The sequence below is a fragment of the Pteronotus mesoamericanus genome, unplaced genomic scaffold (assembly GCF_021234165.1).
Source record: "Pteronotus mesoamericanus isolate MK-2021 breed Mesoamerican mustached bat unplaced genomic scaffold, CSHL_Meso_final contig_25, whole genome shotgun sequence".
In the NCBI taxonomy this organism is placed as follows: domain Eukaryota; kingdom Metazoa; phylum Chordata; class Mammalia; order Chiroptera; family Mormoopidae; genus Pteronotus; species Pteronotus mesoamericanus.
In genome coordinates, this window is record NW_026555105.1 from 28,231,393 (window position 1) to 28,249,173 (window position 17,781).

General features: G+C 44.6%; 1 protein-coding gene across 1 annotated transcript; it reads left to right on the forward strand.

The window, feature by feature from the left end:
• Positions 1–1,115: 1,115 nt before the first annotated feature.
• On the forward strand, positions 1,116–17,002 carry LAMP5 (lysosomal associated membrane protein family member 5). The gene is made up of 6 exons (XM_054573506.1): positions 1,116–1,367; positions 1,873–2,045; positions 2,422–2,553; positions 2,670–2,775; positions 4,060–4,248; positions 15,683–17,002. Exons 1-6 carry the CDS (start codon positions 1,304–1,306, stop codon positions 15,859–15,861), a joined length of 843 nt encoding a protein of 280 aa, XP_054429481.1. The 5' UTR covers positions 1,116–1,303; the 3' UTR covers positions 15,862–17,002.
• The last annotated feature ends 779 nt before the right edge of the window (positions 17,003–17,781 follow it).

Sequence of the window (17,781 nt, forward strand, 5' to 3'; positions counted from 1 at the left end):
CATGTAGGAAGGTCACTTAATTTTTCTGAGCCTTAGTTTTGGGATATGTACAACCACAATGAGGTATATCTTCCCTTGCCTGCCTTCTAAGATTGTAGGAGGATCAAATTTGACAACACACATAAAAATACTTTGTAATTTGCCTCTTAATATGACATTGTTTTATGACCTTATATTACTGATTAGTCACAAAATAAAACTCTCTGAGAAATAAAATATTTGGACATCACTGTCATTGATGAGAATGGCATGTCTGTTGCTGAAATAGCTGTATTCTCATTCTTATTTATGGAAGAAAATAAAGGTAAGCTACTAAGAATGTAAATATAGGGATTAGCCCATTAATATTTGTTTTTTTCGGTCTCACCAGAGGCTGAAGAGATGTGTGTGTGTGTGTGTGTGTGTGTGTGTGTGTGTTTATATAGCTATGCAACAGTATTGTTCTTAAGAGACCCTATATAACCCCCAAAAACTTCTGGTTCATTTACATTGCTCTTGGCAGAGTAACCACAATGTAATGAGTGAGGGTAGGTAGATGACCCTAAAGTTCAGAGTCCTCATGCAACCAGAGAGCAGAGCTCACAGAAAGTAAGCCCGAATGGATATACTGCACTGATGGCCTCGTTTGAGGAGGTGTCAATTTAACTTTGAATCCATGAGCTCATTGTGAGCAGGGGAGAGAAGGGAATGTCTCCCAATGCAGGAAACTGTTGCCATAGCATTTTCCTTCTCTATTCCTGCCTACTCCTCCACCCCCAAAAAGCTGCAACAATTTATGCTGTACCGTTTTCTTTCAGGAACCAGATACATTTTCAGAAGCCAGGACTCCAGTGATGCGATTGTGATATCTAAACTGTTCTTGATAGGGATATCGAATAAGTCCATTAAGTTTCTCAGGACAGAATCATCTCTGTGGATTCAATTGCCGAACAGGAAACAGACTCAGGGAGAATTTTAGCCCCCCCCCCCCCCCCCCCAATTTCACCGACCCTCTGCACAATCCAAGCCACAATCACTCCTGCAACACAACCTATCCCTTTCAGCAATCGTAGCCGTGGACAGCTCCCTCGCGGCGCGGTCCCTTCCTCTGCAGTGAGCAGCCTGGCGTTCAGCCTGCACCGGTCGGTGCGGCACCGGACGACGAGTCCTCGCCAGCGCTCGCAGAACACTCGCTCCCTACCTCCTCCCTCTCGGCGCCCCCGCCCCTCGCTCACCTCGGCTCACTCCAGCGGCGATTTTAAGGGATTCCCTCTCGGACGGCCTCTGCAGCAGCACATCTGGCCTCATTCGCTGTACGGCAGGCATGGATCTCCGAGGAAGAGCCGTTCTCAGCTTGAATAGACTTCGAGTTCTTCTGATGCTGTTCCGTGAGTAACGTTTCGGCGCGAGGGCAGAGTGCACTCTTTGCAGGGAATGAAGCCGGCATAGTAAAGTCAGTAGCTTACATTTCGCAGGGTTTTCTTTTTCTTTTCTTTGGGGTGGGGGAGGGGACCGAGGGCCTTTCTGCTAGTGGCGAGGAATTCCCCAGAGAGCCACACACCTGTATGCCAGACAGAGTGCTATACGGGCCTGCTTCGTAGGGTCAGAGCATTGGCAAGAAAGATTTGGTGTAACATTCTAAGATAAAGAAAAAGGCCAGTCGGGTTATAAATTAGTAAAGGCTTAATGTTTACTTTTATTTTTTGTATTATAAATTAACAGTGGCTGAGTTGAATTTGTTGGCGCTGGGTTAGAGAAACGGCTCACAAGAGCGCACAGCAGTCGTCAGGGAACTTTGTCACCCCAGAGCCCGCAGACTGCGATCTCCACCCATTTGCCCGAGACGCGTGGGCTCACCGAGCCCAGAACCCATAGGATTTTTTCCCCCTGCAGATACAATGGCTCGAATCATGGCAGAACAAGAAGTGGAAAATCTCTCAGGCCTTTCCACTAACCCTGAAAAAGATATATTTGTGGTGCGGGAAAATGGGACGACATGTCTCATGGCAGAGTTTGCAGCCAAATTTATTGTCCCTTATGATGTGTGGGCCAGCAATTATGTTGATGTAAGGAACCTTTTTCCTCCCAGCTTGCTCCTAGGGCGCCAGGGGCGAAGGGCACCCACCCTCAAGGCCCTGTGAAGATCTGGGTCGCCCGCCTTGCTCCCTTAGCCCCTGCAGGCTGCTCCTGAATGCTGCATGGGGGTTCCAGCTTGTAACGCCTTCTGCTCGCCCTGCCTGCTTTGAAAGTAACCCCCCCTTTCTGCTTCCCTAACGGCGGGGTCTGCACGTTCAGCACCTAACCGCATGTTCCCGGACCTGGGAGCGCGCGCGCGCGCAAAGGAGCGCCCAGGCGTGCAACCTGGAGTTTGGACGCGCCGCCCTTTACAGCCCCCACTGGGGCCGGGCGCGCTGAGGGGGTGCGGGGCATCTGTGTTCCCAGCTGATCACAGAACAGGCTGATATCTCACTGACCCGGGGAGCTGAGGTGAAGGGCCGCTGTGGCCACAACGAGTCGGAGCTGCAGGTGTTCTGGGTGGATCGCGCATACACGCTCAAACTGCTGTTTGTAAAGGTAACTCCGAGCAAAGGGAGAGCAGACTCGCGGGCGGGCGTGGGCAGGGGCCGCCCCTCGGTTTTTCTACCCAGAAGTCGCAGGGGCGGTTGATGCACTCCTCCCCCACTCGGCAGGAAAGTCACAACACGTCCAAGGGACCCGAGGCAACGTGGAGGCTGAGCAAGGTTCAGTTTGTCTACGACTCCTCCGAGAAGACCCATTTTAAAGACGCGGTCAGTGGTGAGTAGAGGTCAGCACACGTGAGGAGAGAGCTTGGGAAAGCGTGGACACTGGAGAAGCGCAGGTGTGGAGGGCGAATTCCTCAGGAAATTCAGGAATTTTCTGGGAGCCGATCATGGCTTTGCGCTCTCAGGCCGAATCCGCCCTGGCTTGTTCTCCAAGACAGAGGAAGCGGAACCGCCAGTGAGTCCTCTGGACCTCTGGCCTTGTAGGCGCGAAAAGAACCCCGGGCCAGAACCAGCCGGTCTCCCGTGGTCTGATGCCGGATGAGACGTCTCTTGTGAGGGCCTGACTTCCCCTGGCAGCTTCAGGACGACCTCTTATGATTTGTCCTTTAGGGAGGCACAGAAAAGAACAAAGCACCCTGTTCTTTTCTTTTTTTTTTTTTCCCCATGTGCCAGAACTCGAAGGGAGCAGAACGACTTTCCTTTTCGGTCAGGATTTGATGGCCTCAGTGTCTTTTTGCGCATGGCCGCAGGGCTCCCCCGCTGTCAGTCATGGACTGCAGCCACCCCAGAGCGCATTCTAAACCGTGGCCTAAGTGTTAGCTTTTTCTGCCCATCATTCCAACAACTCACCCGGATTCTCCAAAACTATTGTGACCAGAGGAATGTCCATTCCCCAAATAACAATGTTTGCATTTGCAGGCACTGTCAAAGACCACATTTAAATTTATTTACTTATTTTGTAAATTGTTTAATCTACTCATGATGAGGCCTTTGAGCACCTGAGTTGAGAAAAGATTTTTACTGAGCCCATGAAAGACTACATGTCATCTTGATTTTTGGTTAAATTAGGGCCCTTTCCCCCACAACTAAAAGGAGAAGAAGGAAACAAATAAACAAAGTAGGCCAGTAAAAGAGAAGAAGGAGGCCAGCCTTGAGGGTACATACATGTGCCAGGCCGTCTGCCCCAGGTACCAGAAGTCAGACAGGCTTTGAAAAAGATATTTTATTCTTTGGGGACCAGAGTGAAATGTAAAAAACCAAGTCACTGTCTAGTGTCTTTGGGATCTCGGTTGTAAGGTTTTATAGAATAAACAGAGTTTTTAAGTATCATGCTCCTCTTCTAAAAAGATATTCCAAAATTTCCCCAAATTCCATATTAATGTTTAAGGAGCCCCGGCTCATGAAGAAATGAGTGTGTTCTTTGACAGCACCTGATGCCATAGGCAGAGCTCCAGCCCTGGAGCTGAGAGGCAAGAACCTACCCTCTGGCTGGGGAGGTTGGGAGCATGGAGGAGCAGGAGGGGAACCTAACGATTGTTTTGGGTCTTCCTGGCAGCTGGGAAGCACACAGCCAACTCACATCACCTCTCAGCCTTGGTCACCCCGGCTGGAAAGTCCTATGAGTGTCAAGCTCAGCAGACCATTTCGCTAGCCTCCAGCGATCCCCAGAAGACAGTCACCATGATCCTGTCTGCGGTCCACATCCAGCCCTTTGACATCGTCTCTGACTTTGTCTTCAGTGAAGGTAGGCTGGTGGGGGTGGGGGTGGGAGGAGAAAGGGAGGAGGGAAGGGAAGGCTGACTTCAGGATGGATGTGCAAGGGGGCCTGCCAGGGTCCCAGGCTGCTGCCACTTGGATTTCCTCCAGGCTGACATGACATTACTTCCTTCTGTAATATTTTTAAAGATCAAAGGCAGTGAACTGAATCATATCAATTTTCTTCAATGGCTCTTTTCCACCTTCCTGCTCTCCTTTCCTCCACTTCATTCTTCCTTCTCTTCCTTTATTTCTTCACCTTTCCCTTCTTCCCTTCTTTTGCCAAAAGAAGAACCTTGATAGGGAGAGAGGTAAGAAAGTCAATGCAAATCTTTCAACCAAAAAAGCAGCTAAAAAAATCTCAGGTAGTTATTTAGAGAGCCATATATTAGAGAAGGGCCTTTGCTTTTGTGGGCCTCAATTTCTCCATGTTTGCTCAGACACTTCCAGCTGTAGGTTTTACCATGGTGAGTCCAAATTTTTGTATGGCTAGAATGCAATAGGGGTATGTGTGTGTGAGTGTGTGTGTGTGTGTGTGTGTGTGTGTGTGTGTGTAGGTCACGTGAGGATCACAGAGAGAGAATTATGAAGACCTGCCTCCATTCATCACTCACCTTGTAAGAGGGATACCCACAAATCTCCAAGGAGGCATGGGTCCCTGATCTGCTCCCTCTGGGTTGTAGAAGACATGCTTTTCCCCAGTCTGCCCTAGCCCCTGAAAGGGGATCAGCAAGATTCAGGGCATCCACATTCTCTTGGTTCTCTGCCTCCCAGCAGAGGTAGGGCATGAAGCGAGTCCACCTTTCTACAGTTTCTCCGAGTCTAGCAACAATTTTCACTGGACATATGTAGGGTAAGTGAACTCTTCAATTCATTTGTTGTCTCTCTTGCCTGGGGGAGGTTCTTAAAGACAGTTTCATATTCTGTTGATTCCTTGTGGTTAAAAAATGCGGAGATACTCTGATTCTTTATGGATGCCTTCTTTTGGGCTGTGGCTCCCCAGGTGACTACAGCTATTCCAATGTGCAGGATATCAGGGGGTCTCCATCTGTGTCACACACAAATCCTTGTCATTCCCCAAGGAATCCAGCTTTCATAAAATGCCTCTCCCACTCAAACTACACTGAATAGATCTACCCCCCACCAGCACATGATTATTCAGAAGGCACTTGAGAGTTCCTATGTCCCTGATAGAAGGGTTAGCTTCTTTTTCATCCTTATATTTTTAGCATCTAATACCATGCTTGGCACATTGCAGCTGCCCAGCTACCTTTGGCTGAACTGATATTCTGAAGCCGTGCACTCAATTAATAGAGACTTCCAAATGCTCCAGTGCCAGACAAATCAGAATTTAACTGATTTAGTAAAGCAGTGCCACACTTAACTGTTCTTGTGGAACGATGGGCTATTCCATTTTAATGTATTTTCTGCAAAACTGAAACTAAACTCTGTGTCAAGACCTTAACATTTTTTAATAATCTATTTTTTTACAAAGTATTTATAAATGTAATTGTGTCTTTCTTAAACTGAAAGTATTAAATATACTTAAATGTAATTGGATTTGTGATTATTGATGACCAGAATTTTGTATGAAAATACTGGCTTGTGTAGTATCGGTCCCCAGGGTCCCTACCGTAGATGCTTTTGAGTTTATATGGGTCCTTTCAGTAGTTTCTAGTGCCTTTTTGGTTTCTGCTGGTCAGTTGTTCCTAGGCACTTCTTTACCTCTTGGTACTATCGGCACTGTAATTGCTGCCTGTACTAGTTTCTTACCACAACCTTGCCCTAATCCACTTGGTTATTTCTAAGTAGTTGCTTACCGTTGTTCCTGGAGAGACACATCAAATCTCATGGATGTTTAGAATTGTGTACACTGTAAGAAAAAAATGAATTCTGAATAATAACCAGAGCTACTTTCCTAAAAATTGTTGAAGTTCATGGCATGGACTTAATGACATCTTTTGTTTGAAAAGCAGTTTTTTTATCCACTTCCAGACTAGAGAGTTTGTAGGCATGTGTGTCTTCCTAAATGCAGATGTGTTAAGCAGGAGCAAATTGCCCCTGTCTCACCCAGGCTCTCCTGGGTAATAATTAGGATGTTCCCTTCTGTACGGCACCCTGGAGCTTCAGCCTTGCTACTCCAGGGAAGAGGCAAGCCCCATTCAGAGTCACTCACTGGATCGATGTGCCTTTGTGTGGTAGGGATTCTTTTGTTCCTGGCTCCTCCTGGCTGAGCCTCTCAGCACATACCCCGCCCCAAGTGTGTTTTGTAAGAGATCATTTTATGTGATTTGGTGGAATTCAAAAGATTTCTTTTGACCCCCACCCGTTCCCCAGAATAAACACTCAGGAGGTCCTGGATGTGTTGCAATGCCTGTGTGGGTGTGAGTGGAGCATGCTTGCGCACACATGCATGTGTGTATGTATGTATGTTGGGGGGGGCAGTATCTGGTCATATATCTGTATTGTTACTGCACGGATGTGTACCTGCAGTTGGTTCTGTATGTGCAGGACCGACAGCATCAGGGTTTCTATACATCTATTCCCTGTGTAAGGAGGTCATACCTGGCAGCTGACAGTTTGACACCTGACTACTTTGTAGGCTGAGAAAAATGAGGAAAGGTCAGGGAAGTACATTAGTGGACACTCACAGGGGCTTCTCTCAGTCCAAATGGGGATTGACATCTTTGTCACACAAATCCCTTTAGAGCATTGAGCTTGGTTACTACACTAATCCCCAGTGAAAGCCTCTTAACCCGGCTTGTCTCCAACTGCAGTGTGCACACAAGTCTTCTGCGGCAGTGTGTGTGCAACTGCGGTGATCTTGTTAACATACAGAGTCTGGCTCAGCGGGTCTGGGGGCAGGGCCCAAGGTGCTCCATTTCTAGCAAGCTCCCCAGTGATGTTCCTGGTCTGTGGAATACTGTGGAGTTGGGGGGAGGGATGGGGGTTTTCAAGCTTATCAAGGAAAAGTTATAACCATGAGAGGCAGGAACACACACACTTTATTGCATGGTGCTTGGACAAGGTTGCATGAACAGGAAGCCCCTCAGAGCATGGGACTGGCCAGAAGGCGGTGCCTCATGGACCACCATCCAAAGGGGAAGGAGAGCAGCGGGCCTCTGGAGGAGGAGGAGTACTGGGAGGGGGCTCATGTGCCTAGGTGGTATGTGTCACTCGGCAGGACCGTGAGGAGCCCCTGGGTCAGAGAGTTCCCAGGGGCAGCAAAGAGGCTCCAGACCTTACAGCGACAGGGCCCTATCTCATCAATGTGCAACAGCTGTTGGTTGAGGTTTGTTATGCAAAGCAGACAGGGTCCAAATGGCTAAAATCTGCTTTTTTGGACTGTTATAAAAAAAATAATTGAATGTGTAAAATTTGAGTTTGGCGCCAGTGACCTTGGCAGCTAATGGGTCTGCCTTCAGTGGGGAAATAAACCACCTAAGGACCAATGCACAGAAGCCATACTGGCTCATTTCCATAACAAATACACCTTGTAAGTCATCTACCACCCTGCCGTCAAAGGCACCCCTTGTTTCTCAATTGGGGTGGATTAACTTGTCCTCCCAAAGTTAATTCCTTGTGTGTCCCTTGGTGGGTCCCAGAGGTTTCTGTCTGTGATGGGATGGGGGATGGGCACTGGGAGAAACAGATCAGCCTGAGTATTGTAATGGGTTGAATTAAAGGCAACTTTTATGGATAATGACAAAAGAAACATGACAGAATATGAGGGGGGCTTCTGTATTAAAGATTAGGGTTTAATGGGCACTTAAAAGTTCCTCATACAGACTGGCCTCGTTTTCATTCTTGAGGAGGAAAAACAATCAAAACAACCTGTAGAGAAGGTACTACGCTCCCTGCTTACAATGGAGAAACTAAGGCTCAGAGAAGCAAAGTTACTGGTGAAGGCTGCCAGGGCTGGGATCAGACCTGTCTGCGGGTGTCGGATCCTGTGCTCTTAGCCTCTCAGAGCCTCAGCTCTTTCTGCTGAGCAAATGTAATCAGCATGTGGAAGCAGGAGGCACCCTTAGAAAGGTTGTCGAGTACCCTGAACTCATGAGCTTTTTATTATTGCTGCGAACAGAGTAATTGGGAGATGCCACCTGACCTGTATTTTATCCAGAACTGTGGGAGAAACAATTTGTGTTGTAGTGGAAATGAGCGTGCCTTACATTTCTCTGTACACCGCCCCCAGTAGGTGCTGTGTGGTTAGCTGCCATGCCGCAATGCAGGCAGGGTTTGGTGATGCTGATCGGAGGGGCGTGTGTAGACCTGTGATTTGCTTGGCACCTTCCAGCCAAGAGACTTGTCACCCTGGGTAGTTGCTTTTCAGGGCCTCCTATATAAGCAACCAGAGGGATTCAATTCCGTTATTAAAACTGCTGAGAACTGTGTCGGAGGTGCAATAAGGAGCCCCAGTGTGGGGCCATGTCGCTGGTCGGTCATAGAATTCTGTGTTCCTGATACTGTCCTGGAACATAGTGTTTTAGTTTGGGTTCCCCAGAAGCAGATCCTAAGGGAGTACATAAGTGCAAGTAGTATATTTACAAGGTGGTTTTAGAAAACCCTGGTAGGGGTTTGGGAAAGTGAGATAGGAAGGCAAGGCAGCCAGCACAGGTGCATTAATGAGCAAGTTAATTGGGGTCACACCTGCGCACACTTCTGGACCCTCTGAATCTCTGGGGTCACACTTTTGGAAGCTCTGAATCTCTGGGAGGCGGGGGTGGGGGACTAGCATTTAACTGTCAACTCCCATCCACACCTTCCAATCATGCTATTAGGAATATAAGAAGCCATGATAAAAAGCTCATGAATTCAGGGCGCCTGGCAACCTTTCCAATGGCCACTGAGGTGGAGGGACAGGTATTGACTCTGGGATGTCTACCTTGCCTTGCAGTCAAAATCCATGGGAATGCGTGGCAGTGGTGACAGTCAAGGGGACAAGACGTTGGTCATGGCTGCTACACCTAGGTACTGGGAGATGCAAACTTTCCCTGCCCTGGTGGAGCTTCTCTGTGCCAGTCCTTCTTGTGCATGCGTCATCCTGGCACACCGGGGCTTCAGTCAGCACTTGCTTCTGTTACCTTTTTTATCATTAGTGCTTACATTTTGGTATCTCCTTGTCTCCAGCCGAAGTTCTCCAAAGCCTACTCATCGAATAACTTCTCAGTATGCAAAATACACTTTGCAGAGGTTACAGGAGTTCAGAGTCAGCCCAGAGAAAATATGGAAAGAGGGGCAACGCCCTTCCTCTGGCTGCCCAGTCAGACAGTGAAGGAAGCACTGGCAGCAAAAGGCTGCCCTCCCCCTGGGACAGAAATAATCTGTGGCATTCGCAGAGCTTGAGAAAGCAGACAGCTTGCCTCTTGGCCCATTGCCCGCCGCAGTGCTCTGCATTTGGGGTACAATGAAGGATTCTTGGACTTTGTTTGCCTCAGGGAGTAAATACAACTTTGAAATGCTGTGCTCATCAAATGGAACAAAGCAAAATAAACACAGAAAACAGAATCCACAATGAATCAGGACTTCATTGGGAGGGGGGCACCGGGTTTATGGTGGTTGTGACCATAGTGGGCAACTGAAAGCTGTCCATAGATCACCCCTGCGGTGTCTGATCTGTCTTCCTCTGGTTCTTTCCAGTGACTATGCTGGTCGTTGCCTTATCCGGCCACAGGCCATCACCCGGACCCCCTGTGCTGGGTGCTCTAGTTCTCTGAGCCCATCCAGGACAGAGGCTTGAAGGACCCCCAGGCCTATGGAGGAGGACAGGGAGTAAAGGGTCTCTGAGCAACCAAAGCCAGATTTGGTCTGGGCTGAGCCAAGAGATGTGCTTCTTCTAGGCGGAGACCTAAGCCCTCCCTTGTTTTATAATCTGTGAGTGGTATAATCAGTTTATTGCACGGGATCTTAATGCCGTAGTTCACAGGGTTTATGGATAGAGTTCAGGGAGTCTGTAAATTTCAATGGAAAATAGTTACATCTTTATTTCCACTCATTTCTAATATTTAACATTTCCTTCTATTAAAAACGAAGGTAACAACCCACAGTAGTATTAGTACAACCTGTGATTTTGTCACAAATAGAAATCATAGATATTTTCATCTCACATTAGTTTGTGCAGATCTTGTAAAGTAACAGTATGCTTCTTACTACTTTGTAGCCACAGCCAGTATACATGTGTATTAACAAAAAGTACTATATCCCAAGTGATTTAAAGGTATTTTTATAGCTGAATTTTAGTGTAATCTGTTTTCTTTATAATCTTAATGTATTTTATTTTTATGCATCTTTACAAGTGTTATCCTGAGAAGGGGTTATAGTCTCACCATACTGGTACAAAAAAAGATTGTAACCTCTGCTTTAGTGGGTCATGACCGGCACTGTTTTAAATGAAAGAGAATAGAATAGAGTTTAAATTTTTAGATACACAAAGTAAGGATAACTATAATTTTGGAAAACTTTGGTTTCCGTTATGTGTGTACACATCTGTTCTGATTTGTAATGTACATTTTTTCCCCTGGGGGTCAGAGGCAGTTTGAAAACACTAGCTTGCACCTAAAAGGGAAATGCAAGTCATTTATGGATTCACAATATCTCATCTAAAACCCTTGAGTTTTTTTTCAGAATTCAGATTATTATAGACTTCAGGAAGACAATATAATGTATAGTTCATGTACAGTAGTCCCCCCTTCTCTGTGATTAAGCTTTCCACAATTTCAGGAACCTACTATCAACCATGGTTTAAATATAATAAATGGGCAATTCCAGAAGTAAACAATTCATAAATTTTAAATCGTGCAATGTCCTGAGCAGCATGATGAACTATCTCACCGCCCCACTTCGTCTCCCTTGGGATGGGCGCCACCCCTTTGTCCAGTGTGTCCACGCTGTATGTGCCACCTGCTATCAGTCACTCGGGGTCTGTCCAGGCTTTCACATTGACTACGGCAGTACCACGGGGCTTGTGTTCAAGCCACCCTCACAGCCTAATGCCACGCCACGTCACAGGGCCCCCGTCCTTCACCGCTCCATCTCGTCACGCAGGCATTGTGTCATCTCACATCTTCTCGTGGAGAAGGGTGAGGACTTTACAATAAGGAATTTTGATAAAGAAGCCACAGTCACATAACTGGTAGTACAGTATATTGTTATCATTGTTCCATTTCGCTTTCGTTATTGTTGTTAATCTCCAGTGTGCCTAATTTATACATCACTTTATCATAGGTATGTGTGTATATAGGAAAAAATAATTTCATATGTATTCTCCACAGTTTCAGGCATTCACTGGGGGTTTTGGAACACATACCCTTAGGTAAAGGGGGAACAATAGTATTATGGAAGACCCCAGAAAAGTTAGGGCAGTCCCCTGTAATCAAATATATTAATATATATTAACATATCTTTATCCTGCAATGAAACATGTGAGTCTTCACACTAAGTAGGATGAATGAGGATCACAAGCAGTCCAGTGTTAGCTCAAGTCAGGTTTTGCTGCCAAATGTGTGATAACAAAGTGCTTTTGATTTCCAGAATAGTGTGGATTTTAGAATGATGGACAAATGGTAGCAGATTCAGGAATTCCCCTTTATTTGACCTCTCAGTAGAAGGGGGCTAGTGAGGATGGGGGATTCAGTATTTTTCATGATACTTTTTTAGATCCTCTATTTTTCCATGATTATTTTTGACATGCCCATAATTTCATTCTCCATTAGATACCACTTCCTGTGCTGTATTTAGTTCAGGTTTTTTTTCCTAAAGCAACAAAAACTTTGTTAAGAAATAAAACACAGGCCCTGGCCAGGTAGTTCAGGTGATTAGAGTGTCATCCCAATACGCCAAGGTTGTGAGTTTGATCCCTGCTCGGAGCACAGACCAGAATCAACCAATGAATGTGTAATACCTAGAACAACAAATTGATGTTTCTCTCTCTCTTGCTCTCTCTCTCTCTCAAATCAATACATAAAAATTTAAAAAAGAAACACAATGGTAATTTAACTATATATGTTTTTAAAATATACATATATCTTTTTTTTTCTTTTACCAAAATACATTGTGCTTTTTCCTTCTGTGTTCTTTAAAGGATGGGACATGAGATGTTACTTCTCGTAACTATGCCAAAGTTATTATCCATTTAAGAATAACTTTCTGGCACTACGAGTCTGACACCAAATCCAGTATGTGGCATTTTTTCTCAACTGCCAAGCAATTTTCTGACACGGGCTGTGCATCCTACAATCCAACTTCATTCTGACGCAATCCACCTGGAGATATCATCAGATCCCATAGGTTGAAAACAGACTAATCCCTCCTCCCTACTTCGGACAACAATCTAGCCAACCTGTTAAATGTATATTGGAGGTTTCCATGACCTTCTCCTTAGGTTCGATTAATTTGCTAGAGTGGCTCATAGAATGCAGATAAATACTTTACTTCTTAGGTCATCCACTTATTATGAAAGGAGCTTCCATGACCTCTCTGAGCACGCCGTTCTCCCCGTATATCCATGTGTTCATCAACCAGAAGCTGTCTGAACCCTGTCCTTCTGGCTTTTTATAAAAACTTCCATTATAGAGGCATGATTGATTAAATCATTGGCAATTGGCAATTAAACTAAATCTCCAGGCTCTCTCCCCTCCCAGGTCACAGGGGGTTGGGCCTGAAAGTTCCAACCCTTTAATCACAGGCTTGGTTTTCCTGGCAACCAGCACCCAACCTTAGCTGACCCAGGGGCTTTCCCAAAGTCACCTCATTAATATAAACTCAGCTGTGGTTGAAAGGGGGTTGTTATGAATATTAAGGTATGAGTTTGCAGTTAGCACACGGAAATTGAGCAAACCCCACCATGTTAGCATAACATGGACAACAGTGAGTTATGGTGAGAAAAACAAATAACCTTTTGTTATTAACAAAATCCCTGCCCCAGGAAACTCCATTTCTATTTATTGTTCTCTTCAAAGAGGCAATGTGGGATCATGGGGGAAAAAAACAAACCAGCCTCTGACTATGGGGTTATAGATGCGTAGCTGTCCCTAGTGCACCTTGTAACAACAGCAAGTCCTTCCCTGGGGAAATGGGTATATTTGGCCACAGGCTGATGCTCAAAGTGTAACACTCGTTAAAACAGAATCAAAAAATGAAAGGGACAAATTCCCTACTCATTATTTTCAGTCCTTCTGGTTGTAATACAAAGGCTCATTTTAGTGCTAATAGATCCCTAACATTTGCCAAAATATTTTTTTTAAAAAACTAGTTACAATTTTTTAAGTTTGGGAATATATATATGTATATGTTTACATATTTATTTTAAACAGTTTTATTCCGGTATAATTGAAATACAATAAACTGTAGATATTTAAATGTATGATTTGATAAATACTGACTTAGAACTACACTTATGAAGCCATTACTACAAATCAGAAATATCAACATATCCATGCCCCCCAAAGTATCCTCATACCCCTCTGTAATAAAGATCTAGGTCACTGAATTTTCACCTCCATGACCGGTACACAGATCCACAAAGCCCGGAGCCCTCCTCTTAACCCACCGTGTGATTCAGCAGCCACTGAATGCCAGCAGCTCAGGTCTGCTCGGGCCTGGCCCTAACTTGAACCCTAGCTCATGTCTGCTATGTCTGCTAAGTACTGCCCTGGTTACGCTGTTGAGTTAGGCTGTTTGAGTTCAGACTGGGACTTCATTTACCCTTGGGCAAATTCCTTAGTTCTTTCTGCCTCAGTTACCGTATGTGTGAAATGGGTATAATGGTGTTTACAACATGGAGACTAAATGAGACAATCTTAGTGCTTAGAGCTAAAAGTTAATTTAAGGACCAGGCCTGGTAAGTATTGGCTTTTTAAAAGCTGCGTGTCTGCCTGCAATTTTCCAGATTCTCTTTATGTGAGAGAAAAGACCCATGGGGCTCAGGCCTTCTCCTCCTTTCTGTTGGTCTCCCGTGAGCTGAGAGGAAGGGCTGTTGCAACAGGGACGCAGGAGCATGTGGCACACAGCAGTTGCTTAACAATGTTCGCTGGGTTATCTCGTCTTAGGGACTTGGTCTTTATGACGAGATGTCTAAAGTCTGCTTTATCCAGTTTTGGCTCATAATTTTGGTGAAAGGCCCCTTGTCAGCCCACATGGAGGAAAGGGGCCTGAGTAAACGTGTACTGGTCTCTAGGAAGGCACTTCTCGTCAGCCCTGCAAAGGGTCTGACCTGGTTCTGTCTCAAATGGAGGCGTAAGGCTAGTGAACTGTTTGGAATTTTAAGAGGCAAAAGTTGAATCAACCCTGTGTGTAGGTTACATTTTCTTTCTAGGTGCTGGTTATATGGTGTGTTCGTTTGTGAAAATTCATTAAGCTCTGCACTGTCTTTTAAAAATTTTAGCATGTTTACATATATTAAGATGCATAAATGTAAAGTATGTAGCCCAATGCATTTTCACCTACACTTGCAACCATGTAACCCTCACCTAGATCAAGATACAGAATATTTCTATCACACCTGAAAGTTCCCTTATGTCCTGTTTCTCCGATGTAAGCATTTTTATGATTTTAATCACCACAGACTTAGTTTTACCAGTTCTTTAATGTCATATAAATGGCATCACAATATGTACTCTTTTGTGTCTGACAGTTTTCATTCAACATATTTTTGAGATTCATCCATTTTGTTATGTGTAGCCATAGTTCATTTCTTTTTATTGTTAATATTCCATTGTATGAATATGTCAGTTTATTTATCCATTCTATTTTAATGGCCACTTGATTGTTTCCAGTTTTAAGCTATTACAAATAAAGCTTCTATGAACATTTATGTTCAAGTCTTTTTGTATCCATATGTTTTCATTACTCCTAAGTAAATACCTAGGAGTGGAATGTTTACTTATATGGTAGGTGTTTTTGCCTCAGTTAGAAACCACTAAACAGTTTTACAAAGTGTTTGTACCATTTTCCACCAAGGATGTATAAGAGCTCCAATTGCTTCGTGTTGTTGCCAGCACTTGGTATTTTCAGACTTTTTAAAGCTGTATATTTGTGTATAATTCTCTCTGTGTACCTTACACTGAAGTGCTGCAATAAAGTTATAAAATTAAACCAACAATAAAAATGATGGTGGTTATGTCTAATGCTAACACTGAAAATTGAAAAAAATCATCTAGATATTTTATTGACATCTGCCAGAAGTCTGATAACTGATGTTGCCCTATTTAATTGGTGTATTTTTATTTTACATTATGCAACAATATTATGATTCAGCCTTAGAGTTGGTTGGGGAAATACTGTTTCTGAAAAAAAAAAAAAGTCTTCCCAAAGTTTCCTTGAGAGAGATTTTTACCTCCATTTTCCTTTTAGTTTTCATAGGAGGACTTACAATTTAGTGCCTTTTGACAGAACCTCACTGCTTTTCTTCTTCTTTCCCATTTCAGAGCATAAATGCCCAGTGGATGAGCGGGAGCAGCTGGAAGAAACCTTGCCCCTGATTTTGGGGCTCATCTTGGGCCTCGTCATTGTGGTAACGCTGGCGATTTACCACATCCACCACAAAATGACTGCCAACCAGGTGCAGATCCCCAGGGACCGGTCCCAATATAAGCACATGGGCTAGGGGCCAGTAGGCAGGCAGCGCCCAAGGCCCACTGCCCCAGCTGGATCAGGCTGAGGAACAAAAGCACTTTACCACCTTGTACATGGGATACACCAACATAGCTCCAGTCCAACAGTCCTGGGTATCCAAGGCTTGCTTGGCCGGCGTCCATGCTTACACCCAGGGATGGAGAGATTTTCTGGATTCACGGGGTGAATGGCAGTTGTTCTCTCTATGATGGGGAATGGGAATAGAGGGGGTCAACCAGCTTTCATGTTCACGGTGGCTTGTCTTTGACTCTTGAAGGAGCAACACAAAAAACTCAGAGGGGCATCTGGACCCATAGTTTACAGATTGGAAAGACACCCCTTTTGGGAAGACACCCCTTTAGGTTCAGAGAATAGGGAGTGCTTTGCTCCCTTGAACACAGCTGGCTTTCCCTACACAACTGTCAATGCACACAGAATACAGCCTCACGCTCCCTGCGGCAAGACCCCTGAAAGTGATTCATGCTTCTGGCTGGCATTCTGCATGTCTAGTGATTGTCTTGGGAATGTTTCACTGCTACCTGCACCCAGTGACTTTGCAGCACAAGAACCCGTTTAATGTAACTATGCAGAGTTGTTTGGACTTCATAGTGCGCCAGGTCCAAGTAAGGGGGCCTGAAGAATCAGTCAGTCCATGTGAGTTTGTTTTTCAAAATGAATTAAAACACACTACATTCTAAAGTTTGGCTGCTTTCTTGAAACAAGACAACAAACCTAAAATGGCTTCGTTGGCATCCAGGGGAGAGAGGGGAATGATGAAGATGGGCTTTTCATTTCTGCAAGAGGAAAATCAGAGAAAGGGCAGAGAAAGTTTGCCTTTCCAGAGGAAAAACCATGAATTTTTTTTTTTTTTTGCAAATATAAGTTGTTTTAATGATGGCACCTCTTGAACAATTGGCCTGATATTGCTTCTGAGGCTTTTTGGTCTTGAGTTTGGTATTTCACTTTGGCTTTAAAAGCTGGCCTGAATATGATCACCTAGGTTGAATTTTATTTGAAGTAAAATGTAATTTATTGAAACTTCCTAGAGAAATGTACATTGTTTAAATTTTCCTCAGTTTCTAAATAATCATTTTTTAGAAGATCTGAATGGGGGAAGAAGAAATCCTGTTCTCTGGTGTTAAGGTGGAAATGCTCCCGCCCCCGACGCAATCTCCACCGTGAGAGGCAGCAGGAATGAGTCCATCTTCCCAAGCCTTCAGCTGCTGACAGTAGGGTATCCTTCGAAGTTCATTATCCCAGCAAATCTTGATAAGTATCAGCTGGTTACTCTTCAATTATCTATTTGTTTGGTGTTCTGTCAACCTCAGTCTTTCCCTCTGAATGATCTCTTCATTGTCTGGTAACAGTGAGGAAAAAGACCCAATTCCTCATAAAAGTCACATGTTACACAGGGAAAAGGAGATGCCTGTGGTGCCGTGGACACTCCCCCTGGTTTATTCCAATCTATTATCTATTATCGTCTTATCTCCTTGCCCAGAACTTGGCAAGTCCTTTCCTTTTTAGCATCTCATGTATTTCTTTTCAAAGTTCACTATTTATTAGAACAACCCAAGAATTGGGAAGAAATGGACACTTGAGGTATCTGTAACCCTTTTGGAAAAACCTTTTAGAACTTTGAGTCATACATCTGAAAACTCCATATTTACTTAGTTTACTTTCACAACAGTAAATTTGTGTTTTTAAACTTTATTTATTTTTTAAAGATTTTATTTATTTTTTAAAGATTTTATTTATTTTTAGAGAGAGGGTAAGGGAGGGATAAAGAGAGGGAGAAAAACATCAATGTGAGAAGGAAACATTGATCGATTGCCTCGCATATGCACCCTCTCCCAGTTGGGGGACCAAACCCACAACCCAGGCGTGTGCCCTGTCAGGGAACTGAACCGGTAAC

What these genes read in the sequence shown, in the direction of transcription:
- LAMP5 (XM_054573506.1), top strand. Translation starts at nt 1,304, where the DNA reads ATGGATCTCCGAGGAAGAGCCGTTCTCAGCTTGAATAGACTTCGAGTT. An exon ending in AGTTCTTCTGATGCTGTTCC is followed by an intron (nt 1,368 to 1,872) that starts GTGAGTAACGTT and finishes TTCCCCCTGCAG; the next exon opens with ATACAATGGCTCGAATCATG. An exon ending in GGGCCAGCAATTATGTTGAT is followed by an intron (nt 2,046 to 2,421) that starts GTAAGGAACCTT and finishes CTGTGTTCCCAG; the next exon opens with CTGATCACAGAACAGGCTGA.